This window comes from Gymnoscopelus microlampas (genome assembly GCF_963454915.1).
Source record: "Gymnoscopelus microlampas genome assembly, chromosome: 8".
Classification (NCBI taxonomy): Eukaryota; Metazoa; Chordata; class Actinopteri; order Myctophiformes; family Myctophidae; genus Gymnoscopelus; species Gymnoscopelus microlampas.
The window spans coordinates 50,878,570-50,890,691 of record NC_139945.1 but is presented as its reverse complement, the minus strand read 5'-3'; the positions used below and the strand labels follow the sequence as shown (position 1 = coordinate 50,890,691).

Genomic DNA, 12,122 nt, shown 5'->3' with positions numbered 1-12,122 from the left:
GGCCTAATGCATCTCAAACCTCCTTGAAATGAAAGAGGTTAAGAATCCCTAAGACCTAAACTAAGACCACCTCTCTGTGGGGGGGGTCTGCATGGTGAGGGTCATGCCAAAAGCGCTGCATCTTGACCCTGCGTGTGCCTTATAAAGCTGCTAGCAGACAGACATACTGTCACGCAGACAGTTGGTGCAGTGACCCCTACACCCCCGTGCCAAGGTCACTGCTGGAGCGTGGCACCGAACACGCTCCACCAACGTATGGGAACACGCAGCATGCATGGAAAATACACGTGAAGTGACCTAATATACATATATTAACACACATTTGGATACAAGCATGCACACATGCACGCAAGCAAGCACGCGCGCACACACACAGATATGTGCGCGTAGACGCACACACACACACACACGCAGACACACACACGCACACACACACACACACACACACACACACACACACACACACACACACACACACACACACACACACACACACACACACACACACACACACACACACACACACACACACACACACACACACACACACACACACACACACACACACCAGCCTGTGCCTAACTCATGCCAACAGGCCTCCTGTCTCCCTGTCTCTCCATCTGTCCATGGACTGGAAAGTCCCCTAACTACACACACGCGCGCACACATACGCACGCACACACACACACACACACACACACACACACACACACACACACACACACACACACACACACACACACACACACACACACACACACACACACACACACACACACACACACACACACACACACACACACACACAGAGAGAACCATTTTTGTCAAGCTGGTTCTGGGTGATTCATGGCCAGCTCTTTGTCAGAGCGTTTGTCCAGGAGGAGGAGTGTGGACGGCTGGCTGCAGACAGGGGAGGAACAGAGCATCATGTGAGGAAGAATATCAGGTTATTCATGTTGATAATGTTGATAATGTTGATAATGGAAGATATGAGGAAAGCGTTTTTTTTTTTGGTTAGATTTTATGAATGCATTGTAAGTGCGGATGAACCGGAAGATGGTCAGCAGTTACTACATCCCACACACACTCAAAGGATCCCCCCCATATATGCGTGCATGCACACGCACGCACGCACGCACGCACGCACGCACGCACACGCACACGCACACACGCACACACCCATATGGCCGGCATGGTCCCCAGAGGCCAGCGGTCCCTCCAGCGTGACAGTGACCTTCCAGCCAGCCTCGGCGTCGGGATGACCTTCCCTCCCAAATAATTACAACAATTAATCAATTAAATGCTGAGGCAACCACAACGCCACAGCCCCACCGCCACCATGCAATGCCACGCCGACGCATGCGCGTGTGCATGTGCATGTGTGCGCTTCATTACCTGCAGCGTTCCGCATAGCACAAACGCGCGTGCACGGCACCGCGTGCGCCGGTTGCCACGGGCGACAGAGGCGTGAGCGGTTGGGTGTGGCACATCCTGTCTCAGGTGGTGCAGGAGAGTGATGACAGCTGACAGCTAACAGTGTGACAATCCCCCCCCCCCCCCCCGCTCTCCCTTCATCTCCACATCTCTCTCTCTCTCTCTCTCTCTCTCTCTCTCTCTCTCTCTCTCTCTCTCTCTCTCTCTCTCTCTCTCTCTCTCTCTCTCTCTCTCTCTCTCTCTCTCTCTCTCTCTCTCTCTCTCTCTCTCTCTCTCTCTCTCTCTCTCTCTCTCTCTGTCTCTCGCTCACTCTCTCTCACCCCCTCTCATGCATGCTGATTGTGGTCCAATAATAGAAGCTGGCACCTGTGTGGCTCAAGCCTTGCATTTATGAAAATCGCTATGCACACTGTCAAATCATCAGTGTTCATTTAACTAAAGAGAGTGTAAAAAATGGACCCCAAAAAAATAGACGGGTAGCCTACCATTTGGATGGACGGATTATTTGTTTTTTAATGCCTTCCCTGTCGCCATTTTTCTTTGAGCTCTCTCACAATATCTTCCCAAATCTATTCAACAGTATTGGAAAGTGACTAAGTACATTTACTTATTACTTAAGTACAAGTAACAGAGTATTTCATTTTTTTTTGTACTTCATAAGCGCCATTCACACTGAGCACTATAACTATAACGATAACTATAACTATATTGTTCACCATTGTATTCTGTTTATAGTTGGTGTGAACTCTGCCATCCGCTTGACGATTTTTAAAACTATATTTTCATAGTTATAGTTATAGTTATAGTGCTCACTCAATGTGAATGGCCCTATACTTCTACTCCACTACACATGTCAGAGGCAAATATGTGCTTTTATTCCACTACAAGAGATACAATATGTTCCTTTTTTTCTAGATGTCTTTTGTTCAACTAATTTAATTTTTTAAAGTGAATCTTTGGGAATATGAGACATCTGAACTCTACTCCAGAGGCCACGGACCCCCATTTGATACCATTTATCTGCACTCTCAGAGTTACAAAACGTTAAGGGTCCATTTATCAGTCATTTTGCTATGGTGGTTCCTGGACCCCACGTTGAGAACCAGTGCCCTACAAAATTTACCTTCCATATCCGTAAACGTGACCTCTCCAACTCCTCTCATATTTCCTCTATTTCTTTGTTCTTTTGCTGCTCCTCCTCGTTTCCTCTGCATGTTCTGTTAGCATGAGTCATACATGTAAGGATAAAAACAGAGTGGAGCACAGAGTTCACAGAAATCCTGCCGGCTCTCAACCTTAACTCAGTATTATCAAGGAACACTGGCTGAGAAAAATCCAATTCACATACGAGACGAGCCTCCGACGGAGGAAAAAGCCATTTGTATGAATTGGACCCAGCCTCTGGAGTGAACTGTTTATTTGTTGTTTTTGTAACAAGCGTATCCAGCATTTTGGCTGCTTCTGTTACTCCAGTTCCCTGTAATGAGGTCTCCTCTCCTCTCCTCTCCTCTCCTCTCCTCTCCTCCCCCACTTTCTTTCATGTATACAATCCACTCAAGCTTTTCATAACAAGTTCAAATTCGCTATGACCAATTCCACTTATAAGTTCACAAAGTGCGGATGTGACTCAGTGCACTGCACTTCAGTTCAATTAAGTTCACCTCATGTGTCACAGACAGTCATTTCCACGTGCGTCACTGTACTGATCTCTGTCAAGCAGACTAGACTTTAGATGCTGATGATACTGGCTGGCAATCGACACCTTTGTTACGCATCGAACCCAGGGTTTCATTTCACACGCGCATGCCCCCTTTCAACCCTTTCACACACACACACACGCACACGCACACGCACACGCACACGCACACGCACACACGCATGTTTGTATGACTATACTTGTGTGAGGACACTTTTAGGACGGCGATTTTATGAATGCCATTTGAAAAATCGTCCCCTTTTTACCTGAACCCTGAAGCCGAAAATAGCCGATCTATACAGGCTCACAACGCGACGCATTGCATTTGTGAGCTTGTAGATCTGCTATTGTCAGTGCACGCCAGTGTCGTGCACCAAACCACTAAACCTTACCTTTAAATGTGTAATCCTAACCTACCCAAACCTGAAACTTTTCCTAATTTTAAATCTAAGTACCCAAATAATTTGTAACCATAATTGCTTTTAACCATAAAGCAACCAACTCTTGTGAGAACCAGGAAAATAGTCCTCACCATGTCTATTTCTCACATTCTAGTTCTTCTATACTTGTTGGAACATTTGGCCTAAGTAGAGTATAACACGCACACACACACACACACACACACACACACACACACACACACACACACACACACACACACACACACACACACACACACACACACACACACACACACACACAGTTGATGTGAACCGGGTTCACCTGTTCAGTGAGCTGGCCTCATGTCTCCTTTGTCCCTGACTAAAACACGCTCACGCCTGTGCAGACCTGAGCCAAAGAGAGCAGGTGCTCTCAGGGAACCTTTGTCTTCATCTGCTGGCCCTCTGGTCCTCTTCATCTGACCTCTCTGCTCCAATAAGTGGGGTCCCTGAACCTCCCACACCGGTACATTACGTTGTCCCCTTCCCGTCCATTCAATAATGTAAACCGCATATGGTTCCATATCTCCTTTATTTCACCCCCCAACACCCCCGTTCCCCTCCCTCTCTGTATTTCTCCCTCTCTGTTTTTGCTGCTTGCTTTATGAATAAGTAAATGCAGTATTTGGTTTCCCCGTCGTTAATTATTGAAGTGACAGTGATACAGGACTTGCCTCCCAGTGCGCCCAGCACACCAGACCGGTGTTTTAGCTCGTTCCTAGGCAACCGGGCTGCATATAGTCAGCCATCAGTAACCTCCTAATGATTGTGCCGTGCATGCGATGAGGGGGAGTGCAATTTACACACAAATCAGTTGGGCTACCATTTGCATCCTGTCGCAAGGCTTAAGAGAATGAATATATAACCCCACCTCTCCCCTTCCCTGCACCTTTCATATCTTTGAACAGGAACGTGTGTTAAATGACAATGCTATCACAACAGTTACCTGCTTATTAAAGCTGTTTACATGCTTGTGTACAAGGGCAGCTCAAGGCACGGAGGTTGGAGGGCTGTTTGTTTTTTAAAGAGAGGTGAGAGAATAATCAACACTTTAACCATAAACCCTGATACAGGTGTATTTAGTGGACCCCGGTTCCCCCAGGGCTATTATAGGTCCCCTAGTGTTTCCCAAATCTCTTTGCCGAAAATAGCCCGTCTAAAAGCGTGCCGCGTTGTGGCGCGCTGTGAGCTCGCCCCATAATAGGGACGCTATAGGGTTCATGTGGTTAAGAGAGATGAGCTGTGTTTTTTAGAGAAAAGGACAAGGTGTGCTGCTGCAGCACAGGAGGTGAAAACCTGAGGTGCCCTTGACTGGATCTGAACCTCCGCTGATGGGGAGGCATCTCTAATTGACAGCTGCGGAGAGTGTCATCACTGCACCAAACATCCACCCGCTCATCAGGCTGACTTTAAACAGCCTGTGAGAGGCTCAGTGTTAGGCATCGGAGGATTTTCCCTGCCATTGACGAGTGGCAGCCGGGTCAATCAGAGAGTAAATAAATGATTGAATGTATTGGCTGGTCCTCAACGGACGAGGCTACTCAATCGATCCAGCGCATTGATCCTTAGGTCGTCTGCGTCAATGAGAAGCGCGGACTGTTTAAATGAAGAATTGAAATGAAGACCTGATTGGAATTATTTGGCCTTTAGCTTCGACTTGTTTACAAATGAGGCTTCACCTCACATTAGTGAGGCCCCTCTGCCCGGAGACCCGAGTGGAAGACCCCATACACTCTGCAGAGCACATTATGTGAAAATATTTAAATATCATTGGATAACCTGAAAGAAAAAACACATTTATTTATTATTTTCAGTTTCTTTATTGAAAGAGTTGTACTGAGTTATACAAAGTTAAACAATGTTTCTGCCAGTGACACTCTTTGTTCCCCTCCCATTTGTGTTGGTGGAATGACCAAAAGCAAAAGCAGACCCTTAGAGTCTGTCCATCGGTATACAACACACACAAAAGAAAGCAAAAATATATATATGCATACTGTACATGCAAGCACATGTACACATAGATTAAAAAGCAAACCTTGCTTCTCAATCATTCAACCAACTCGCATATGATGCACGCTTGAATAATTGCCCGGCCCGACCTCCCATCCTCTCTCCCCTTCCTGTAAAAGAAAGAAATAACCAGAAGGATTTAGTTCGATCCGAAAAAAGGAAGGGACGTAGAGGGAACAAATAAAATGAAATAAATAGAATAATAATAAATGAAGAAAAACACATTTTATTTAATTGTAAATGGTTCTACAGTAGTACTGTCATAGGAGTGATACTGACAAGACAACTTTTTTTTCATTTCTGCTTTAGTCAGATTCAGTGAAGTGAGGTAACAATCTCTGTGTTCTCTATGATAAGATAGCCAAGGTTGCAAAGCCTTGGCTGAACGTTAAATGGCTTCAGAAAAGCGAATGCTCAACGTGGATAAAACCTGTGCCTGTTAATGTCTATGAAGGACAATGTATTTGTTTTAGTTTATTAGCTTGTTTTCATTGCACGTTTTCTCTTTAATTTAATTGTAGGTGCCATGAAAATTGTCTTTAGATTTTACTTCCTGATAACTGCTGACACCCATAGGCAGTCCCAGATATTTGTCAAGGGCTTGACAATATCAGTTCAACATCTGTTGTAAATGTCATACATAGCAAAATCCGTAGTGTTAACACTTGCGGGTAAATGTTTACTCTCCCAGACTTAAAGTGACATTACAACCTCAAATTAATTGTCTACATTACCTAACCAACATCTACTGCACAACACTCAAAACAACTTAAACTGACCACAATGTAAATGTGGTCAGTTGGTGAAATTCTGGCTATTTGATTTTTTAAATTCAGAACTTACTTGCAAATGAACACGGCAGCTGCGTGTCTGCTAGTCGAATGCACAATGCATCGTGGGTAACTTCACCCCTCCCTTTGTCATTTTGTAAATATTTGCTTTGTTTTGCACTTGCACTGAGAATTTTTGTCATGTTTTGACCCATCACGACACTACAAGTTATTTGGGCATTTTTCAAGATAGCACACAGTAAAAATAATTAATTTGTTTGTGCGGGTCTAAATGGTTAAATTTGTACACCTACACTTTCAGTGTAGAGGCTCTGGAATTTCACTCTAAAATCAAAACGCCAGCCAGTGCAGGGACACCTATATATGTAGTGCAATTGAATTTCAATAGTCTCCCCTTAACAGTAGCTCATATATAGTATGGTCTAATCTCCTTCACAAACCAGCAGAGAAGAAAGGAAGGTCCAAAGGGTCAGCACATTGTGGGAAAAGTAGAGCAGAGCGAAAGCAATGCGCGGAATCAGAGAAAGACTTTGGAGATTAAGCTCGGGACTTAAAGGTGAAAGACTCCCCACCATTTGGACAAGGACATTGGCTTTGGTTCCACTGGGTTCCAGTGACAATGGCGGCTGGCATAAAGCATTATTAATGACCAAGGAAACTGGCCTTCAGGCTAGGCGTTAATTATATCACTGGAGAGCTGGGGGAGAGAGAGAGCACATGGGAGGGCGGGGCTCTCTCTCTCTCTCTGTGTGTGTGTGTGTGTGTGTGTGTGTGTGTGTGTGTGTGTGTGTGTGTGTGTGTGTGTGTTCGTGTGTGTGTGCGTGCGTGCGTGTACACGACATTGTGTGTATTTTACATTGTTAAGCCATTACTGTCCTCATTTTGAAGGGGAAGCCTGCTCGAATAGCTTTGTGATAGATTATTTTAGAATGTCACCCCACACAGACCCGTCTGCACAGTCTTCAGCTTTCTGGGGCCACGTTTAATTTCTGTAATCACATTGTAGCCATCTTGTTTATGCCAAATCAGTCCTCGAGTTTGTCCTCTGTTATACTTGCCAAATAAAAAAAGTTGTCGATCAGCTTTTTATAAACTCAAGGAACGGAGATAAGTGACGTGACCCCCCCTAAATGAAAAAAATAAATAACATATATTTTTTAACACGGTTTAATATCTTTTAAGGACAATCACGCTCATGATTCAGCATTTCTCATTTCCCAGTAATGCAAATGTGACAGAGTTAACCGGAGAGATCATTTGGTTAGCCACAGGCTCCTGTTTTCATCATTAAGCCTGCCTTCATTACCACCAACCTCTCTGAGCGCTGCATGGCACACTTTCACAGCCTGGTGCTTCTGCACACCATATGTGTACGTGTGTGTGTGTGTGTGTGTGTGTGTGTGTGGGGGGGGGGGGTTGATGCCTGGCGCCTGTATGTGACAGTTCCCTCGGCCATGCGCAACCTTCCACTTGTCTCTGCGTCGTAGCATTGTCACGGTGACTCTTTAAAAGGGCAGGGGCCTTCAACACAGCTCCCAATGAACCACTACACAGCTGCAATGACAGTGAACAGACCAGGATGTTTATTCTACAGGAGGAACATAACAGAGACACATGTCAACTCCAACTCATCATGATATGCATCAGCAAACATAAGGGTGCAAGGTGTCTGTCTGTCTGTCTGTCTGTCTGTCTGTCTATCTATCTATCTATCTATCTATCTATCTATCTATCTATCTATCTATCTATCTATCTATCTATCTATCTATCTATCTATCTATCTATCTATCTATCTATCTATCTATCTATCTATCTATCTATCTATTTAAGATCGATGCATCACGATACGGTATCATCATGCCTGATACCGTATACTGTACACCACTGGTTTTCAAAATTATTCTGAATTTTCCCACAATTGTTCAACATTTTTCGTTACGTTTGAAAATAGCATCGCAACGCCTATTTGACAGTGCAGAAGCATAATTGCTTAGATGCCTATGACATTAACGAGTGTCAACGAGGGTCAGCTGGACACTAGCCTCGGAATCCCAGCCTTTTTTTTTGTTTCAAAAGAAAAACGTCTGGGCGAACGGTAGCCTGACACTCAGCCTGAATTTTCATTTAGTTTCACTCCATTATTCAGTCTGAAAGCCCTCTCAATGCAGCCGGTTGCTGAGATGGGGGCGTGGCCAAAGTTTTTTTTTTCAAAGACTCTTTGGCAATTGGTTCGTACTGGATTATCCCGATCCCGATTCGTCGATCAGATTTTCAACCGAGGCTGAGACCTCCTATGAGAGCGTCACCAGACCAGAATCGCCTGAACATATTTTTTTAATGGCCTTGGCTAGCGATTCACGGGCTGGAGCCAGGCTAGGCGAACGGTGCAGGAACGATGGTCTTAGGACCTTGTTAACTCCTAACCAACCAGAGTGCAGAGGGGCGTCGCTCTAAATTTGGTGACGTCAGCCTGCTCCGTGCACAGACCGGGGGGGGGGGGGGGGGGGAGGGGAGGGGAGGCGGGGACATAGATTGGTGAATCGGAGGACGCGCCTTGCTCCAGGCGCCTGGGTTTGGATCCGCCCTTCGAGACCATGGATTCCTCTCGTTCTCTCAGTCTAGCTGGACACAGACACACGCACATGCCCTCTGCAGTGATTTAATTTGAAAGTGACTGGAGTCTGTCTCATTTCTCTGCAAAAACCCTTGAATATGATGGAATATGATTAAGGATTACTGTGATTATGGTAAACTCACACTTCATATCACACACACCATACAGTAAGAACTCCTGTAACCTATTAAAATATATTTAAAAAAACAAAAGCATGATCGGCCTCCCGACAATATCGGACATCCCTAGTGTAAACTATTGTAAACTAAAACCTCTTCTCTCTCCCATCTCTCCATAATTCAGTGTTCAGGGAGCCCTACACAGTACGTGTTGCCGACCAGCGCTCCATGCGAGGCAACGTTGCCGTGTTCAAGTGCCTCATCCCCTCAGCCGTCCAGGAGTACGTCAGCGTGGTGTCCTGGGAGAAAGACACCGTGTCCATCGTCCCAGGTAGGGATGCCTCCTACATCCGCCTCCAGACTTGCAGCGATCTTTGACGTTTGCCCCGTGCAGAAGTCTGCCACTTTTCTGCTGAAATGTACTTAATAGATATTTTCTGATGTGTGTTTGATCGCCATTCTTTGGGAGCGGCTTGCCTGTGTTGCGGGATCAAATGATGGAACCGAGTGAACAAATGTGATTCCAATATGACACTGATTTGGCAGGACTCATGCAGATATGTAAAGAAAGAGAAAGAGAAAAGAAAGAGAGCCCGCTCCGGTGCCATATCCTCTGCTAAACCAACTCTGGTCTGCAAAGGCAGAGATGTGTCAGTAGTATTTGTTTGTGATGGTTTGAACCACAGAGCAGCCGTTAATCAACACTAATCTGTTTTGTGGTGACACTGTCATCTCCCATTTTGTCAGTGAGAGAGAGAGAGAGAGAGAGAGAGAGATTAACCAAATAAAGAAAATGGTCCAATTATTCAAAATGGAGGCCGATGAAATGGCCTCTGCTGCCTGGAACATCCCCGGTTCCTCACTCACTGACTGCACTGTGGTTAATATACTGTACGTGTTCCAGGGATAAATCAGACATGGTAAAGATGTGAAGTGCGTGCGTGTATGAGAGTGTGTTTGAGAGATACACAAAAGAGGGAAAGAAAGAAAGAAAGAAAGAAAGAAAGAAAGAAAAAAGCAATGGTGCTGGGGTATATGGCTGCAGACAGGGGAGCCATAATGTAGTGAGGTAGAGCAACCGTATGGCAAAGTCCTGAACGGGTCCGAATAGGCTCTATTCACAGCAGCCATATTATGAAGACATTCACAGGTGTTACCAATGATACTAATGAAGGCTCTGTTCCATTCTGGTCAAACAGAGTCAGGGTGCTGATATTGTGCATGTTGGCCCACTGGAAACACTCTGTTACACCAGTGGGTCTACAGTTGGGGTCCAGGGACCCTCATGGGCTTCCAAATGGCCCCTTACAGGTGTGTAACTCTGAGATGCTGTGCATAGAGCCTATTTTGAGAACCCGCGCCCGCCCCACCCGTCAATAATCAGATCCGTAGACCGACCTGTCACCCATGATTATTTCAAAATACGAACCAGAACCGCCCCGCCCGTCAAATAATGGAATTACATGAAGAGTAAAATGTAAATAGCCTACAAGACAGTCACTGAATTTAAAAGTGTGTTGAAATGTGTCGAAAAAGATAGCAGCCTTCAACAATAGCTCTACATTCATCAGGTTCGTGAAGACCAGGAGCGAGCTTTAGCCACACATGCAAACGTGCATTTGTTTACATCCGGGTCCTCGTGGAGGCGTCTACAGCTCTAAACATATCAGCGTAAACGGTAAGATCGGTGGCACTGGATGTACCCTGTTTTAAAAAACCTCTGCACTTGATGTGTTAAGTTACACAAGTGACGTTGTTTGGGCGGAAACAGTGCTCTCTGATTTTCACAATAAAATGTTACCCACCCGCGTTTAGTTCAGTACCGCCCGTCCCCGTACCCGTGAACTTAAAAGTATATTTTTCACCCATTTTCACACGTCAAACGCGGGTCCGCGGGTACCCCGCCCGTTGCAGGACTCTGCCGTATGGTCCCCAGTTTGATCCCTGACCCCCCATGCAGTGGCGTCCCCAGGAATTACATTTAGGGCAGGCAAGATTTTTTTACACCAGACCTTTAACAGACCTTTATCCAAAGTGCTTTGGATAAAGGTGCCATAGAAATGCAGACTATTTAACCTAAAGAGCATATATATATATCCACATCCCTGCATCAAAACACTCTCTTATTTTGTAATCCGCATTCTTCTCTGTCTCCACATTGGAAGTTGAATATTGCAATGCGTCCGTGTCTTACTAATGTCTGCGCTGTGGCTCGTTCACGCGTCCATGTGTGTGTGTATGTGCGTGTGCCCGTGTGCGTCGGTGTGTGTGTGTGCAGCGTGTTGACATTTGCTCCAGTAAATTGCGGGGTGTCAGATGAGCCTGTTCAGGTCAGATGATACATATCCCCCCCCCCCTCTCCGCACTCTCACCCTCTGATACTCAGAACCCCCTTTCATTTCTCTCAATGCTGTGTGTGTGTGTGTGTGTGTGTGTGTGTGTGTGTGTGTGTGTGTGTGTGTGTGTGTGTGTGTGTGTGTGTGTGTGTGTGTGTGTGTGTGTGTGTGTGTGTGTGTGTGTGTGTGTGTGTGTGTGTGTGTGTGTGTGTGTGTGTGTGTGTGCGCGTGTGTGTGTGTCTTTCTATGTATGGTTCTGTCCTTCACACGGGAGAGCTCATTGATCCAGCACAGCTGTGGTGTATGCGTATGCGTGAATGTGTGTGTGTGTGTGTGTGTGTGTGCGTGCGTGCGTGCGTGCACCCGCAGGCTAAGGGGGGTTTCCAGTCTGGATCGATAAAGCTTGCTGTTGGATTCTCTCCTCTCTTGTCACAGATCCCACAGTGTAAGACCAGGCCAGTATGTTTGACTGATAGCTGTGTGTGTGTGTGTGTGTGTGTGTGTGTGTGTGTGTGTGTGTGTGTGTGTGTGTGTGCATGTGTGCGTGCGTGCGTGCGTGCGTGTGTGTGTTTGCGCGACTGTGCGCATGTGTGTGCGACTGTGCGCACATGCATGCCTGCATTTACATGTGTGTGTGTGTGTGTGTGTGTGTGTGTGTGTGTGTGTTGTGTGTGTGTGTGTG

At 45.8% G+C, this 12,122-nt stretch overlaps 1 protein-coding gene across 1 annotated transcript in view; it reads left to right on the top strand.

Moving 5' to 3' along the window:
• The window catches only part of dscaml1 (Down syndrome cell adhesion molecule like 1), a 154,894-nt gene that overhangs the window by 16,185 nt on the left and 126,587 nt on the right, over nucleotides 1-12,122 (top strand). Inside the window, 1 exon segment of the mRNA XM_084063850.1 lies at nucleotides 9,289-9,435. Within this exon segment, the coding sequence (XP_083919976.1) occupies nucleotides 9,289-9,435 (147 nt within the window).